The 19,057-nt window shown below is 46.0% G+C and overlaps 1 protein-coding gene across 1 annotated transcript in view; it reads right to left on the bottom strand.

Annotated features, from left to right (window-relative positions):
• Positions 1-13,112: 13,112 nt before the first annotated feature.
• The window catches only part of LOC144172744 (monocarboxylate transporter 5-like), a 91,678-nt gene continuing 85,733 nt past the window's right edge, over positions 13,113-19,057 (bottom strand). Inside the window, exon 6 of the mRNA XM_077701354.1 lies at positions 13,113-13,790. Coding sequence (XP_077557480.1) covers positions 13,672-13,790 — 119 coding nt within the window. The 3' untranslated portion in view covers positions 13,113-13,671. The remainder of the gene's footprint in view (positions 13,791-19,057) is intronic.

The following is a 19,057-nucleotide window of genomic DNA, read 5'->3' as shown; positions in this document are numbered from 1 at the left end:
GTTTCGGGTTATAATAACTTGGCTCTACCGTTGGTGCTTTGCAGTGTTCGGCCATTTCTGTGTAATATTGTTACAAACCATGAAAGTGAAAAACTTTCGCCTACAAAGCATTCTAGCGGTCGCAAATCATGCCCTAATTGACCTACACATCAATACAAGTATCCGTGGCTCAGCATAGCAGCGACATGCAGATCTATGCAGATCTATGCAGATCACGGAATGAGCACGCATGCCATTCGGACCACGGCATGAGGTTCTTTGCCACTGGCCAATTTACAAAATTGTCATATTAAGGTGTTAGCTTTGTATACTTTATGCCATCTACAAGGTTAGGCATAATTCATGAGCTAAAATTATGAAAAATCGGATGGTTACATAAAAACGATGGTGCTATTTTTTTATTTTTTGCTCAGATGAAAGCTTAGAAACTTGTCCTAGTGCGTTTAATTATCCGTGCATATTCTACAAGCCTTCGTTGAACAATACGCTACCATCACCCCCACATGAAAAGATGCCGATACAGCGTTGTTAGCATTATTCCCCAGGAAGTACTGCGGGTGATACGAAAGTTTTTGCAAAAGGCCGCGACTTCAAAACTCTCAATCCGGCGCTCATTAGTGACTGCGCCGTTCGAGGAATGTTGCACCTTGACAAATAGGCTTAAAGCGCAGTTTTATGCCTCATGAGAACGCGTATCATTGTAATGACTGTCTTTTGCTTGGCTAACAAATTTGTCGATTTAAAGCTCTCTTGGTGAGCAATAAACGCTTCTCTGGCGTTTCCTTATTTGAAAGAAGTAAATGCTCCGATACTCAAAATACACAAAACTGTTTCGCTTTCCATGGCGGCTCACTCCAACAAATGTTTACAATGAACGCAATATGCTAACGCTGCAATCATATATTCCAGGTTTCTTCAGGGACACCATGGGGTCCTACGACTACATGATGTTTTTAGTTGGAGGCCTGTCAGCCTTTGCCGGACTCTTGGGACTATGCCTCTGGATGAGCGGAAGGAAGAAAAAGTCATACGTGCTGAATAGATAAATCACGTATCTGGATGTTGGAAATATCAGTCTTCTCAACGCTAACCTTCACTTAAAAACATTGCTCAATGATGGTTGTACGCTGCGATAACCAACAGCCATGTTGACGAGATCTAATCCCGGCGTAGCTCCCCTGCCCGACCGTCACATATATCGTCACACGATAATTCTGTGTGTATGCTGTCGCAGCAAAGAGCAAAGGAACTGCCCAATGTACATAGTGGTCGTCTCCTGCGTTTCTTAATTTATTAAAAACAATAAATACAGCGTCATTCTTAAAAATACAAATTTTAAATAGAAGTTAGAAATACAAGTTAGAAATACAAAAATACAAGTTAGAAATAAACTAGTTCTAAAATAGTTTATGAAGTGAATGCATAAAATATTATTTTAAATGCTCCTCAGCATTACTCCTGCTAAATAGAACGTACAAATAAAGTACCAATGATGCTGCACCGTCAACTTCACATGAGTTGAAGAAAAAATATTGCCTATTTTATCTGTGCACTTGTATTGAATACTTCGACCACCATATATTTTTACGCCGTAGTTGCCACCAACAAAAGCATTGTTCTGCTGCCCCGATTCACGTGCATTTGATTTCAGCCACGCCGAGCATTGTTATGATGAAGGCAACAACGCGGTCTCATGTAAAATAGTTTATCAAATTGTAATCATTCAAAGGGGCTCGGAAACGATCAAAACCATTCTTTAAGCTTCGCCTCGCAGCCAAGGGGGTGACGGGCGCGTAAAACTATCTCGGACCATTGACCGTCGGTTCAACATATTTGCCGTATGACCGTCAACATGAAACATATAATGTCATTATCCTCGCGTATAGGAGTTTCAATTCTTTAATGCTGTCAGCTGTTTTATATCTCACCGACTCCTTTGCGCTAAGGATTGACGCAGGCGTCGGTTGATTAAAAAATAAACGACTAATTTATGCCCCTTTCTTATCCTTCGTGAATTCGCATTGAATATTTGGATTTTTTTGATAAAATCAGCATGAGCAGATGGGTTCATTCATATCATATTTTGTTGTAAATGATAAGACATCTGTACTATAGCTTGTTATTTGAACGTATTCCATCGATAATAAAGCCTCAAATTTCAATAAAACGGGTCATTTTTGTCGTGCACTTTATATGCACTTTATATGTCGTGCACTCTTAAGGAACCGACAGGAAAGAAGAGACAGATTCATGCGTAGTGTTCACAGAAATATTCAAAGTGATTAGCAGAAATTATGAAGTTGAAGAGCAGCTATGTCGCCATTCATTTTGCGCCAAAACCACTCGGTTGCATACTTCAGTTTCAGTTTCATTTTATTAGACAAACATAGTAAATAACATACGTGAGTATACAGGCAGGGATCCCATACTGAAGAACACTGCAGTCGGGAACCCTGATGATTAATATCAAAATAAACAATAGGTGCAGTCGCTGAACAAAAATAAATTCATAAGGATTATACGATTGGTAAACAAAATACTAAGCCATGAAATGTCGAGGCAATGCTAAGATGCTAGAGACAAACAGGAGTGAAGAAATGGTAAGAGTGCGCGAAAAACTTCTAATGGAATCTAACAGCCTAATATTTGTGATAACACAAATACACATGTAAGCACACAATTAGTTATGCACACATACAAAAAATGTACATATCTATATGTACTCATCTATAGTGTACTATCTATAGATTAGGATATTATGTATTTTAGTCAGGTAATAGAAACGTTTTCAAATACATGGCCACATACACATATACACTTCTGGGTAGAAGAAGCTGACTGCTTCAGATTCTTATCGAGACTTCTTGGTAAGTTGCCACAAACCATCATCACCTGTTTGTCACCCTCAGCTATGAACACTTAGGCGTCACAGAGAGCTTCAAAAATCAATGTACAAAACGCCTACTCTATTCAGTGTGGGCTTGGTTTGCAGACGTTAATTGAATTTAAGGTATTCTTGGAGTGGCCATGTTTGCAGCCAGTGTAAATATAAATTTGCTGAGTACACCACATAAGTACCACAGACCAGTATTGTTCGCAAGCTGCCGCCACATCGGCGTAGTGGCAAGGCCGTTGTGCTGATCGATGCCTATACTGAGTGGCTGTGAACAGGGCCCACCCTGCTGCCTCCTGGTCACCGACACTGTTTCTCACATATCAGCACATTATTCAATTTTAACAGACCACTACGCAAAAATTCCCGTGCGCTTACCCATCCCTCAGAAAAACTTAAGAAATAACGCTCCGACAATTATAAACAGGGATGTACGAACACCCAGTTGGAATGAATTTATTGTTTCTAGCACAGTGCACCACTCTGTGGAAATACTGTTTACATCTACGTACCGTTCAACATATAATTCTAAAATGGACGATTGGCCTAGTTGGTACATTATACCTACTAAAAGCGCAAACAACACTTTTTGTCTTGTGTTGTTTGCGCTGTTAGTAAGCATGAATATAATTCTAGAATGCGTTCATAACCCTCATAACCTAGCCCTAGCACCCCTCTGTACCCGTTCCATTCCCCAGCTGTGCAGGACACTGCTGACCAGCTGTCATGTGGACTACAGGAGTCTCCTGGTGACACAGTCGAAGACGGCTACGGCAACGCATGGATTCCCGGACTAGGGTGCCACTCACTTTCAAGCTCATTCTAATGTTTCTCTCTCTCTCTCTCTCTCTCTCTGTCTCTCTTTCTACTCTCTGTGGCGTCCGGGTCACAGTAGATGATAAAAAAAGGTGGTAAATGTGCTCTGGTAGCCTTCCTCGCATGCTCATTGTTAACCATTCTAGTAGATGAACCATCAATGACAACAGCCCAAAGACATGGTCGAAATATTGAGGACCTTTGTACTCGTGTCCGGTTTCTTTACTTGCTAAAATGTCGATTCTGCGAGGATAACCTGCCTTTGCCGGAGTACAGTCACTTATTTGGAAGAGGTTCCTTATTTTGTCCACTGGAAACTACTTAAAGCAGCTGTTACGAATGGCTGTGTGCATGAACCTACGCAGCGTACTTTTTACTTGGACGGCCAACATATGTAGATGGTCATAGATGAGGCTGTTTTGATAAACAAACTCTAGCAGACACTAACAAGCAGCTGTTCAAAGGCGTAATACAGTTAACCCTGGATATAACGAAGTTGACAAAAATTTCCAATTGTTCGTTACATGCCGGTTTTGAGTTAAGGCTCGCATGAATGAAGAAGAAACAAAACCAAAATGCTGGCCGTCAGCGAAGGCGAACTCACGATTGAAGGATTTATTTCACAGTGGAAAACTGCGTGATTTGCCCCTCCTGCTTTCGCACAAGCTTAGGCACTATACATCACTCCAAAGAAGCGACGTCACTAAACCCTCTTATTCACAAACGCAGCATAAGTAGTACGTTTGCGTTTTGACACTTTTCAGCGTTTTAACGAGTTTTAAGAACCAAACTTGTGCTGAGAGGGCTCCTTTTCGCGAACTTTATTCTCTTTCCGCACTGAAAATTGTTAACTGTACTGGGCGGCGATGTTCTTCTTTCTCGCCGGCGGAGACGACACATAAAATTGCGACGTTGACTTGACAGGACAAAACTTTTCGTTTTGTGGCAGTAGAACTCACCACCGACGTACCGGAACCACAAGTAGCAGTGCTGAGGCGCGACTACACACTGACAGACAGGACTAGCACCTAAAACGTCTCTCGAACCGACACCGCACGCACACTTGGAAAGCTGCGGTATTGTTCGGTGCGGGCGAAATTCACTAAATTAGTGCATTCTTTAGCCGATTTTTCAGAAAAAGTGCAAAAAGCAATGGTTCATCAGCGTAGCGAATTCGTTACATCAAAGTTAACCGTCACAACGCCTTGGTGACATAGAGGTCGCAAACATAAGGAATTCAGTGTGGCTGGAAATGGGGAATTAAGAAGTTTCGTTTAATCCAGGAATTGGTTACACGGTGGTTCTTTACATCCAGGTTTAACTGTAAAGGTATTCCGTATGGTTCATGGCGGTGCACGAAGTGGGCGCAAGAACTCAGCACCAAACTGTGCTCTTTAGCACCGAAATCTGTTGTATAACTAACAACAAATCAGGGAATACGATCATAAAGATGTATTTCACATTGCAAGAATATCATTAGCATGCCACGACAACAAGCAAATTTAAATGGAAACCATTGCCCATTTCAGCAGTACTGAAACAAGGTCTGTTGAGAGCAACTTGGTTTGTACCGAATTGCTGTAAACGCCCTGCAGAAAATATTTGGATTCTCATAACAGCGATGACAGCATGCAACTTACAGGTGCTAGATAAACTTATAAAGCGAACATCTTACGCCGTGCTGTAATGTTTAGGGCGTTGGATAGCTGCGGGTGAAGTAAGGTTCAATGCAATCTGGATGTGTGTTAAATTGCTCTACATTCAGGGTGCACGTTAAATTTACGGTACATTTTTTGTCGCAATTTCATTATTCTCCGCTTCGAGACCCAATTTTGACTATTTTGATCTGCAGCCGCCCGCAACGGTTGCTAATTGATAATAAGTACAAAGTCGTACTAGTTGGTTAACAGGCACGCGGATCACTGTGGGCGTTTGGAACATGCACAACTTGCTTGCGGAAAACGACTAAACTAGAATCTCACGTGCGATAAGAGTAAACAGAGAGGCGACACAGCGTGTGCCGATAAGATAACGTCGTGCGCTCGCTGCTTGGAGCTGTCGAAGCCGCAGGAGTTCTGCCATTCACCGACATGAGCATAAAGTGCATCGAGTTGCGCGCGGGCGGCCCCGCAGATGCGCATTTGAGGCAGCTGCTTCAAGCTCGAAGTAAAAAACGATGTTTCAAGCTTATTTAAATTAAGGATTCATTTTAAACACGTATCTTGACAATATTAGCACCTAACAGATATCTTTAGCACCTAGCAGCTATATGAAAAGGGCAGGTACGTGTTCAAACAGAGAGCACGGTGTAAGCGCGCCTACAGAAAGTTAGCCGCGCGCACATAATGCGGCTTCATCCCAATGAAAAAGCAAGTACCTGATGACCTGGAAGGTAGTTGTCGTTTTGAGCGAAGTGCTTTGGGCAAAGTTCCATGGTGGGCGTCACTTTTTTCCAACCCTTAGGTTCCGTGCCCACGGCGGCTTTCGAGGTGCATCGCCTGCTTCTCGCAGGAAGCAGTAAAAGTATGCACTGCTGCACTTCAATCGCGCTGTCACACCGAAGGGGACGTAATAAAGCTCCTTACACGTCCGCTTCATCGCCTTTGGGTCTTCTTTCGGCGGTATAACGACAACTACGCAGTTACGACGCTAAACAAGCACGCTGCGCCATAGGGAAATCCGCAACAGGACCTGATTAGGGCAATTCTTGCGACAGCCGCTAGGTGGCGAGCACAAACACGGAGCCACCAATAGATGGGACCAGACACTCATGTTGAATAACAAGTTTTTAACTAATAGGGAACTGCATGGGTCTGGAACCGTTCGAACGAAAAAGGGTTAGCCTGCTAGGAAGTATGCGAGCAGAAAGTCAAAAAATTGTTAGGGAATTCTTTTTACCAGGAACATGCGCCGCCGAGGAAGACCTCGCTTCTCGAATTCAGACTTCCACCTTGACGTACATAGCTTATATTCAGGACGTACTTGCTTTCTACGCTAAAGTTGACTGAGCAATGCGAGAATGAAAAGGTGGCACACGTCCTCAAAGCAATTGCAGACGACGCTTTCAATCTACCCGTATACAAAAATACCTCCGCTACGAAGTCATCATTGTGGAGTATCGTCTTTTGGTGCGAGCGAAGAGCCACTGTATTACTCATAACTTCTTCCGGCTCTTTAAAACAGTCTGAACCTCATCATGTGAAGATTTGCTGCTCTATCCACGTGATTTTGTCCAACTGACGCACCTGAGGCTATTTTTTCGGAAAGTGACGTAAAAAGGGAGCCCCGCTGCCGGTCGCCCGATCTCTGGTCTGATCACGAGCAACTGCCGGTGCGAGCCGCTTCTTTATTATCATTATCAGCCTCAACACACACCACCGTTCTAGGTGAGCAGTCCCAGCCTTACGAGAACAAATGGGAGGCTCCCGCCGATACACAAATGCACCCATGTACGATGGTCGAAACAGGCTGTCAGGGGCAGCACTGGGCATCCTCGATTTACTTGTCCTGGATGGTTCTCGGGCAGCCCGAGGACTGCGTGAGGAAAGGAAGTCCCATTAGAATACATAGAAAAATCTAGCGCCGGATCGCGTCTCGGGCAGCCCGCGGGCATCCGGGATTCATAGTCGAGGAGGCCCACTATCAAGCTCAGGCCAAGCACGCCAACGAAAGTAGCGATGAGCGCTACGCGGTTAAGCGCCCCCTGACCTCCTACATCACAGCAAGTGGCTACGTACCCTCCTACGTGACGGCAGTCATTATCATCTCCCTCTCAGGCTGCATGCCGGGACGTGCGCAGGAAATTTTAAAACGTGGTGCGACCCTCCTGTCAATCACCTTGCTCGATCTCCCAAGATGTATGCCCTGACCAGACGCCTCCCTGCCCAAACACTCCACAAGGGCAACGGTCGCGGTCACCCGGTTGGACAAACTGGTCACCTGCGCATCGATCAACACTCCATCTTCAGACGAAGCAGAAGAAGTGGCGATAGCCCTCGCACTCCTGCAACCTAACGTCACCAAGATCGTTACGGACTCACAAGCTGCGTACAAGAACTACAGATCTGGCTGGGTGTCCCTTGCGGCTCTAAAACTCATCGAAAAAGCTAGGCCTCCTAAACAAAAGATCGAATTAGTTTGGGTCCCGGCCCGCTCCTCTGTTGAGGGCAACGAATATGCTCATCAACAGGCCCGAGCGCTGAACTCCCGGGCCACCGAGGAGGAGGGAAGGGGATGGCAACCCATCACCAGCTACACAGATATAGTCAAATATTACAGGGACGGTAGGAAGACATTCCCACACCCCCACCACTCCTTGACTAGAGCAGAACAAGCAATATACAGGCAAATACAGGCAGGCTCCTTTCCTCACCCCTGCCTCCAGAATAAAATGTACCCTGAAATCTACAAGAACAGATGCCCTCACTGCAATCTACTAGGCACTCTCCAGCACGTCATAGGAGAGTGCAATTTCTCCAAAGACCGCCCCCCACCTATACCCATAAGTAATTCGCCTACTATCCTCACCGTTGACGAGCGATGGGAGATCTTGCTATCCAGCCCCGCCCTGGAGGACCAGCTCCGACTGATCCACAGGGGCCAGGCGGCCCTGGAAGCATATGGAACCCGTGAAGAGGGAGCCACCCCATCGGGCGCTTAACGCGCTCTGTCTGACAATAAAAGTTGTTTCCTCCTCCTCCTCCCTGACCTGTGCGGGAAATTTGAAACCCGGGCGTGGCCAATCATCATCATCAATTTCGGATGGCGCCACCAATACCCGAGTGGGAAATGCTCAACAACCGGAGCACCCCCTTTGGATTGAAGTGGCGCCGTCTCTCTAGGTGTCGGTGAAGTTCAGTTTTTGGTTAACGTGGTCTTAACTAATTTATTACTTACCCGTTCACGTCACCAATGACGTAGGCGGCCTCCTCATCGCGAGCACAGGCCGTGAAAAGAAAATCGCTTCCCCACTTGGCCAGGATCAAGCCAGGGACTTTTGGGTTGCGGGTCTGGCATCCATACCGTTGCACCACAGAGGAAGGCAGAGAGTTGGAGGTGAGCAAACGGTTGGAGGTGACCTTATGGAAAGAATTGGAGGTGATATTTTCCTACGCCGTTGCCACGGACGCTGCCGTTGTTAGGCCTCGCGGCATATGATGGGATATGAGCGGCTAATTTAAGGTTGCGGGACGGCGTTGCAGACACGTTACAGTTTAGCGCAGCGTCGTTGTCGCGGACGCTGCCGTTGTTAGGCCTCAATGCATGCTGGGATGCGAGTGGCTAATTAGGGGCGCAGCCCCTTAGAGGCTCGGGCTGTCGGCGTCCCATGTCGTCGTAATATCATGTACGCACGGTACTGAAACACCGGCACACTCGTTTTCCCAGGCATCGCGCTAGAACGTAACGTGTACTAAAAGAACAAACACGGACATTCGTTTTCCAACGCCTCGCGCTAGAACGCTTCGTTTTTCAAAAACACGAGACTAGCACCAAAGCTATATACCTCTACCCAACGGCGTCATCTGCGCGGGGAAAAACGCCAAGGCGCCAAGAATACACTTATACAAAGCACCCTTCGCTCCACCCCAGGTTTCACGTTTGTGGAGATGCCCGGTATTCTTTTCAAACGGCGAAGCTTGGGCTTTGAAACCGCCGCAGACACTTGTTACTGTTTACTGCTGCGCCGTTCCCACGGACGCTGCCGTTCTCAGGCCATGCTGCATGCTGGGATATGAGCAGCTAAGTGGAACGTTGCAGATACATGTCACTGTTTACACCAGCCGCGCTGCATGCCGGGAGATAAGCGGCTAATTTGATGTTTCTGAGCAAGCTTTTTCCTGCGTAGGCTTTTTACGCCACCACCACATGCGCTGGCCTCTGCGTTTAGCGACCCCTCGCCGCCACGCAGAAGCATTTCAAAGCGGCTGCCCCGCACGTCGCCTTCGGCCTGTTTGAGTTGTCGCGGTCAGCCTGAAGACAGTACGGGCTCTTCACCCTGATGGTGTGCACTAGTCAAGTGTGTGGCCATGAGCATCGCTTTGGCCGCACTTTACATCAGTCCGGCAGCTACGCGAATTCCAGTTAGAGACCTCCTCGCCCTGCATCCGTTTAGTACTCCCCAGGTGTTGTGATTCATGGTTACGGAGAAAGCCACAGTAAGACGGCACCGTTGATTTTAACAGCAGACTTCAACATCTACGTTCTCAAACCGCCAAACGGTTCGCTACAAGCCTTTATGACAGATGTCTTCTATGTGCACATTCTTAGCTGCCGCCTTTCCCATTCATCACTTGTCACATCAAGAACTGTGATTGACCACGTGTTCGTCACGCAAATTGAGACGTTCAATTTTTCTGGTTACGTCTCGTGTTCCTCAACGCACTCGCCACTGGTTCCCTTTACATCGATATCTGTTCCAGAGATGCTCCATTTTTGGCATACAAGTGTTACCCATGCGAATGCACCTAAATAATTGTCAGGATTTCAGAGCGAAAGCCTCTGACCTCTGTTTCAAGCACGCGCATAATGTTGTACGAAACATCGGTGGTACAAAAAAAAACTGTGGTTGATTCCTCTGTAATAGGATTCGGTAAAACAGGAAAGTGAAATGTGTAGCGAAATCTTCAGCTGAGCGTGATTTGAGGGTCTGCGGATGTCTTGTGAGTGTGCTTGGTGAGCGACGTCCTGTTGGCGGATCATTTCTGCAAATGTGTACTGGCCTCATTTCCGTGACGGATATGACGTCAGTAAAATCTTGGTGTATCCCGGCGTAATACGCTTCGTGTTAAAATATAAATCCTGAAAACGAACAACCCTAAATACAGCCTACTATTTAGTACTAAAGGTTGCTTCCCCGCAAGACGACCCTGTGTGCAGCGGTGCATCCTTTACAGGCCGCTTGCTTCGTTGTACTGGCGTCCCTTCCGTGATGGATATGACGTAAGTGATATCTTCGTGAATCCCGGAATAAAACACTTTCGTGTTAAAATGTTGCAGTTGTGGTCAGCACGCGCATAATGTTGTATTTAATTTTGTGCGAAAGATCGGTGGTACAAAAAATGTTTTAGTTGTGGTCTGAGAGAGCGGCAGCCGAGCATAGCGCACCGGAAATGAAGACAGCTGCGCCCGAGGACGGAAAAGGGCAACGCAGCGCGCACTACAAAAAAGAACGAGCAGTGTCAAAGAACAGTAGGCCTCTGCCGCACGTACACTTGGAAGCCGACTTGGAAGGTGGAGGTACCGACGGGGATCCTCGCGATGGCGGACAAGAAGAAGGAGCTTCGGTGAGTGCTGTGCAGAGGGCTAGTCAAATGGTGACGGGTGCGCTGTCAAAGTTGAAAAGAAAATTTGGCACAGTGGATCACGATAAGATTCCACTAGACATTCGTCTTTACATTCTGAAATATTTTTAAGGATCCTCCGTAATTTTGTTCTTGCAAGCATGTAATAGGAAAAGCAGGATTTTTGAAACTAACCACTACCGCGCAATAAGGCTGGCCGGTATAGAGACTACCAACGCCTCCCAGGCACCACCTTCTGCCCCAACAAACGTTTCCCAACATCAACCCCCCTGATGAATCTAAAACGGCTGCAAACGTCACATACCAACACCAAACCAAACACCCGGACCTAAAGACTTGATAAGAAATTGTTTCTGGGCGGGTTGGTGGACCCTTGGTGACATGGTCAAAGCGTTAAAAAAGACGCACACATAAAAGTTGGAAGGACAACCGCTAGTAACAACTGGTTTCTTACTTTAAAGTGCAATAACTTGGGTAGGAGAGTAATGCGCAGAAGAACTGCGTGCAGAACTTGACAAAACCACTTATCAGACTAACAATGAGCGGTATCACACTATCTCATTTCACACTCTCACATCCTAAATCATCTTTCACTAAAACGTAGAAAGAATCTTTCACCAGCAGAGCTGTTTATGCCCAGCGTTATCCCCCCATCGCAACAAAAACCCTTGTGGAGCGATGACGTCACCTCGCGTTGCCTAGCAACCCCTGGCGCAGCTGTGCATAGAGGCATGGCTTTGCAAAGTCCCGCTGGCGCCCGTCAAACCGTGACAACACATGATATAAAAGCTGGTGTACAGCGGCGGCGTCCAGGCTTGCGCGTGTGTTTGCGCCATGTGAGGAGCTGGAAAATACCAATAACAAACTCCCGTGATCGTGCGCCTCGTGAAGAGCGATGAAAGATCGCCACCTCTGCTGTTTCTCTAGCCTTGCACCACAAGTACAAGGCTGCGTAATGTTTTATTTTTGCACTAATCAGTGTATGTTACATGCATTTTGGAGAGCACTTAAGAGTTAAAAACAGAAAAAAAACTTTAAACAAACATCCGTGGGGAGAATGCTACATCATAGTTCACAGTTTTGGGAACAGCGTTGCATAAGGGCAATGCGGCAGCATCTTTACCATGCGGTTCAAAAAGTGTATTTATCTTGGCTCTGCGTTTGCCCAAAAGGAATATCTCTAAATAATTTCTAACAAACTGGGGATCGTTACCCGGCGTTTAAATCTTGTATACTTGGACGCTTTTCATTTCATTCGATAGAAATCACTCGTTGCGGCTGGGAATCGAGCACGCATCAGAACATCGCTTTCATTACTGGACCCCGTGGTGGATGTCAATTAGAGAAGGGTTGTCGACTTCCATACAAGCTCGTCAATTCCAATAGGTCACACTTGCACTGCAACATTTATTAAGCTGGCGGTGCAAAGAGGATTCTGTTCCCTTTATCCAAACAATATATTAAAAAATGAAGTATATGGAAAGGGCAGTTGCAGAAGGAGTCCCTAATGGAGTCCTCGAACGTAGGACCACACCCCCCATTACTATGCTTGTAAGGTAGTTTATTCGCTCTCTTTCTCCGCTGGTGTGGCTTAAAATGTGGCAGCAAAAGCCTCATTATCATCATTTCCACCTGTGTCCTCTTCTTCTGTCGCTATTAATCACTACGAGGACGTATACCGTAATGCCTATGTTCCTGCTGAGCGGGCCGGTTTTGCTTTTACATAATTTGTGCCTTTTCCTTACCACCGTTACTGTTGTCTCGGGACATAGGCGACAATTCCCCATTGCGCCATAGCTCGCCATCGACGACGACGAGGGAGGGATTGGCGTGCAGCCGGAGCGGACGTTCTCATGGCCGCTTTGCAAATGTTCGAAATAGATCACTCGTCATGCTGAACCATCATTCGTCTCATCTCTTGTGCCGACACGTAACATCTTCATGGACGGTGGGGGTCATCCCTATCGTGGCCGTCATGTGGCGCTATTAGTTAAAGGCTAACCCAATCACCTTGTTTGTCCGAATGTTTAGGCTTAACGTTTGGTAGCATTAACCCTAAGCATTAAGACGTACCAAGCAACATCAAATCTATTGTACTTCAAGCTGCTGGTACCGGCTCAGGACGTCGGACCTGGAAGAGAAACACCCGGCCTAACCTCTACCCTGTGGTGAAGAAATGGTGCTGCTGTCGCTTCCGTATTGGTGTGATGGCATCCGTTCTGGTCATAGTTCAAGCCTCAAGGACCTGACTGGCTGTAACACATGACTTCTGGCGATAAATATTAAGAAACCGGTAAATCTTCATTGTATAGGCGCGCTTCAAAAGCATTTCAAGAACCACGTATTGCAAGAAACATTTTTGTACATATTCTTCAAGAAGTTGCTGATCGCTGGTGCACAAAGCGGGCAGTTCATCATCACCCCGTTGTGACAGAATACAGGCAGAATAATCAAGTCACAGTTCAAAAATCACGCTGGGAAAAGATACTTCCCAAGAAGGCTGTTGGTTCTCGCACCGTGAAACCGCACTTGAGTCAAGTTTGTGAGTGGGCGATGGCTCAATGACATCTTCACTCACATCTTCGCAGACAACGTTCACTGACATCTTCAAATGTCATGTACGCTGAGCTATCCTTTCACCCCACAGGACTTGAGAAACCATCACTTTTCCTTTTTCCCGCTAATCCAGAGACACAGTCCCAAGACTCCAGCGAAGGCTGACATGCCTCCAACTAAAAACATCATGTAGTCGTAGGATCCCATTGTGTCCCTGAAGAAACCTGAAAGAAATGACGATGGTAGGGTGAGCATGTCGTGTGCATACTGAACGTTTGTTGCAGTGGGACACTACCGAAATGCGGAACAGCCGAGTGCATTTTTAGTATTGGATATCGTGCTTGTTTTTCACACAGAAATGTAACGGAAGCGAGCATTGGTCACTGAAATAATTTATATTACATGCTTATTGTTATTAAAGCAAAATGTAGTCGCTAAATTATATACGTTATCCCAAAGCGTATCACTCTGGTTGGGGCTTAGTTTTAATGCCTGAGCAATTTTTACGTGATACACGAACCCGAAAGCTCTCATTTCTTTGTAATAGTGCAAGAATATATATGATTGGTGAAGCTACCATTCAAAATGTAAACTTAAACAGCAATTCAAAAAAGGAACTAAAAGCAATGAAAACAAACCGAAATTTCCAGATTTCAGCTTCTAATATACCTAACCGGAAGTTTGATTATTCATAATCCAATGTAGTAACCATCGCCCACCGCAACAAAATAAAAACCACCAGGTAAAAAATACCAACATCAAAATGAACCAATCAAATCGCAAAGGTCTTCCAAATCCCCCGTGGGTACGTGAATATACCTAAAGAAAGAAACCGCTCGGACGCATAGCTCTTTTTGCGTGCTTTGAAAGCGAAAGCAATATGGATACCGCCGGCGATTCCTAGTAAATATCATTGCTGCCGCATCGTGTTGCAACTCTTGGCTTTTATTTTTCCATCCTGTGATAAGAACTTTAATACACAAGCTGAGGGCAATTTCCGCCGCGGCTTTCGCGGAAGTACCGTTCTCCGCGGCGGACACGCGCCTGTTCTGCTTTGGTGCCGTCCGTTCACCTGTCCCGCTGCACGCATAACGTTAACTCATCTCCCGCCGTTGACAATTTGCTGAGGTGGAGCGGGGATAAAAGCCTCTGCTCTAAGTCTGCAGACCCGCGTTCGATTACTGTAAGAACTCAAATGTCTTTTTAAAGAGGAGCGTTTATAGAGGATAGATCTGATCCAAACTGTGTGCGTCGACCGGGTGCGTCAAAAAAAGTCGCGTCGGCAGCATTTGATCTTCCGGCAAAGCCAACTTTCTGGTCAATAACCCGTAGTTTTTCATATAATGCCGATACCGGAAGACCGTCCCACTAAAATTGGCCGCTAGGACGACTCCACCATTCTGCCGACTTTCATTTTCGTGTCAGAAGTAGTTCACGGTGAAATGTAAATGTCACAGATGTTCCGGTTCCTGTCATGCGGGGCAGTCTACGGAGGAGGTGTGGCTACACAAAATGGCTGTAACTCTTTATTTTATAGGCGAGGCCCATTAGGGGCTCGGGATTCGGCGTCCCATGTCGTCGTAGTATCATGTAAGCACGCCACTAAAACATCGGGGCACTCGTTTTCCAACGCATAGCGCTATAACGTAACGCGTACTAAAACCGGGACACTCGTTTTCGAATGCCTCGCGTTAGAACGTAACGCGTACTAAAAGAACACATCTGGACACTCTTTTCCCAACGCCTCTCGCTAGAACGCTTCGTGCTCCAAGCACACTAGACGTTAACACCAAAGCTCTATACCTCTAACCACCCGAATGGTTTCATCTCCGTAGGCAAAAATACCAAGGCGCCAAGAATATACCTATATACACTGCATGATTCGCTTCTCCTCAGGTTTCACGTTAGTGGAGATGGCCCGGTATTTTTATCAAACTGTTCCGGAGCAAATATTACAAAAAAACAGCCCCTAAGACGACTCTAACTTACTTTCGCCTACTTTTCTTGGGTAAGTAGTCCACATGGATGTTGTAAATGCAATGAAATTCCCGTCTGCTGTAAATACTTGGGCTCCTATGAGAGGAAAACAGACCGCCCCATGTCTGTCTGATAGTACAAAACTTTATCCTTCCCAAGTTTCTTTCACCTAATTAACTACAAAGTATACTCGACCACAAATTACAAACAACGTGTTTGTTCCGTGCCCTTGTACTGCGCCCACCTCTTCTCCCCATCCTTCTTCACAGAGTAGAAGGGCACTGCATTTTCAAGGGCGGAAGCCTTAGACCTCCATGTTTATGGAACGAGTGAGATACAAATTATCGTTTCCGTGAAGTTTGAAAATTAATGCAACTTGAGCGTCGATCCTGCATTATATTGTTTCGACCTACCAGTTTACACTTCTTTTTTTTTTCAGTTTTAATGCGCCTTTAAATTCCTTTATTCATTTTATCGCAAACAACGCTAAATATTTTGTTCCTTTTAATGTAGTGTCGACGGTGTGCTGACACTTCGTACGACTAAACTCTTTATGCTGCTTTGGCAATACGTACCGTCACGACAGCGCATTCTTTTTCCAGCCTTCTGTAAACGCAATACCAAAATTTGATCCTCGAAAATAGCAAGAACAACGGGCAGAATAGCAGGTGCTGTATGCATTCATACAAGCTCAAAAAACACTACACCTTTTACGTTTTCGCCACCCTATCCTTCAGAAGCACATTCTATGCCATGAAACATATTTTCAGAAAAGCTACCTCATGCGTTCACCATAGCCTAACCCAGAAAAAGGCACGTGCAGACTGGCGTGAACACGGCGTCGTGGTTGAGTCAGTTCACCGTGCTCACATCGATGTGAACCCCTTTTTTATGAGAACTAATATGTTTTAATAGCGCAGCTGTTCTTGGTCAAACCTTTCATGGGACGAGGCGTGGTAACGCCGGCCCCTGCAGAGATGTGGAGAGGGCATGGCCTAGCGAGGGGGCGAGCGAGCATTAAGAACACGTGCAGCGCAGTGTGGGGAAGGAGACCAAAGGCCAAGCCCAGGCGCAGCATATTGAGGGAGCGCGCACCCAGCGCAGGTGGGCGCAGTCAAGGAGTGGAGAAGAGGACACGGCCAATTTGAGAGCGCTACCAACAGAAGGTTCGCAGGAGCGCGCATATATAAACGAGTGCAATTGGGCGCCATTTTTCGAATGTTCCAGAAACGGGTAAAGTAGCGCGCTCCCCGGAAGATGAAGCCGCCCGCCGAGAGCGCCAGCAAAAGTTGGCGCGCGCGAACACCACGAACGCGAATCGATCTGCTGGCTTTGACGTTCAATGAAGGTTAGCTTTGCGATTATGGAAAAACACCAAACAGCTTCGCTGTTATCATCAGCGTACGCGACGGTGCATCAGTGAAGCTGGGCTAACTTTTTTTGCACACTCATCAAATTTTTGTCTTGTTCCGCGTCTCAAAATCCAGCTTCGTGGGACATGTTTTGAATTGGCGGTATAGTTACATCATAAAAAAAACAAGGCTTTCATCTCAAATGTGGGTGCAGTGCATCCTTTCATCTGCGAAAAGAGCCAGAAATGTTAGCTTAACGTGCCGGCTTTCTCATTTGGGTATTCCGCTGGTTTAAATTTCGCGAGAAAAAATAAAGTGTAATTCTGCATTTGCGAATAGCAGAGAAATCAGGTTTTTATACCACGCCTTCGACAATTTTTTTAATTTGTTTTATCGGCGTGTACAAAGAGAAACTTTCTACAACCATAGTATACTTTTTCCCCACAACGGCCCACAATGTAGCACCCCTCTCATAACATACCAGGTTGTGTATTCATGTGCCCCCTCCCCCTCATCCACTGCCCCTCCCTTGAGAAGTGGGAGTCTGCTCTGACCAGCTCGGTGCCGGAGCATCAACGTGCCCTGGTGCAACGAGCCCTGGAGTCGGCGCAGGCTTGCGGCCTTCTGGACACAGGAGGCTGACTACATCCCTCGGTTGCTCAATAAAGATGTTTTAAGGGTGAGGCCCCTTAGGGGCTCGGGCTGTCGGCGTTTTATGTCGTCGTCATAACCGTCGTCTCATGTAGTCACGGTAATAAAACACCGGGCACATGTGTACGGGTCGCGTTGGAATGCTTCGTAACGCGTACTTATTAAGATAAACACCGGCACACTCGTCTACGCCTCGCGCTAGACCGCTTCGTTCTTCAAAACCACAATACTTTTAGAGCAAAGCTGTATAGCTCTACCATCCAAACGGTTTCATCTCCGTTGGCAAAAACACCAAGGCGCCAAGAATACAGTTGTACACTGCATGCTTCACCCCTCCCCAGGTTTCACGTTAGTGGAGATGGCCCGGGATTTTGTCAACACCTCCACATTTTAGACAGGGCAAACTTCATTGGTCAAGGTGTTTCTTTTCAAGACGCTTCCGGAGTGGCCGGCACACGGAAGAACTATAAATTGCGTCAAATAAAGTTGTTGCACTAGCACAACTCCCCGTGTGCTTCGCACTACTTACATACGGTATGCCACGACAGTTAACTCCGTCTATTTATATCTATACGTCCGAGGTAAATTCCCTATAGGCTGTCGAGAGGGCGTCTAGCAATTTCCTGTTGGAGTTTCCACAATTGTTAGGCCATGCACAACGGAACCGCAGTTCAAAAAAAGGTTCGTAGGTCATCAACAGAGCAAGCAAATTTTTTTCACGATGAGAACCTCCACAAAAGGCGACGGTTTCAGCCTTTACCAGGATCAACTGGGACTTTTTTTACGCCTGGAGTTTGTTATCGTCATGCTAGAAAAGTTATGTCGTGGCAAAAGTGTGTGTTATGGCAGAAAATGTTCTTCTTAATTTGCAGCAAAAATATATTTTAAGCACGTCGTCTACTCGTCGTTTGTTAAAGGCAGGCGAATATTGAGAACTGTACGATTTTAGCCAAAAACAAAGTCCTATCGGTAGTTCTTATTGGGTCCGCTATTTAGACCTTGTTTCTTGGTGACAGGACCAAAACAAACTGCATTGGATTGCTATGAGCCTGTTATTTCAGCCTCAGCCTCCATTCTGCACACTTGCCTAATCAGAGAGCTCGATATTCTAGAAAACTTCAGTGGACCCCCTATGGATGTAGGCCGGAGGGAATATTTGAGCTTTTCCGGGCTCTTGCGTGGTGGAGAAAAAGAACTTTCCAAACTTTGAGGTCGCATTTGCCGCGACTGTCACGCCACGTCCAAGAAAGGACATATGAGACTGCATCCAAGTACAAGACACACAGCCATGCTTTTTTAGAGTTTCTGACCTAAATATGAATGATTAGACACACAACAACTACAGATAATGCCCCCTAAACTTAATCTTAAAACTTTAAATTAACGCGAAAGTACTTTATAGCTACTGAATTGGTTACTGGAAGAAAATTTTTTTTATCAAGCGCTCACAAAATTTCTTCAATGCTCACAGCAAAATTCCCGGCGATATTTGAGGGATAAGAGGGAACTCA

Source organism: Haemaphysalis longicornis, unplaced genomic scaffold (assembly GCF_048455015.1).
Source record: "Haemaphysalis longicornis isolate Haplotype H1 unplaced genomic scaffold, Haemaphysalis longicornis Haplotype H1 scaffold_26, whole genome shotgun sequence".
NCBI classification, from domain to species: Eukaryota; Metazoa; Arthropoda; class Arachnida; order Ixodida; family Ixodidae; genus Haemaphysalis; species Haemaphysalis longicornis.
Note: the sequence above shows the minus strand (reverse complement) of the source record. Positions and strands in the feature narration are given on the sequence as shown.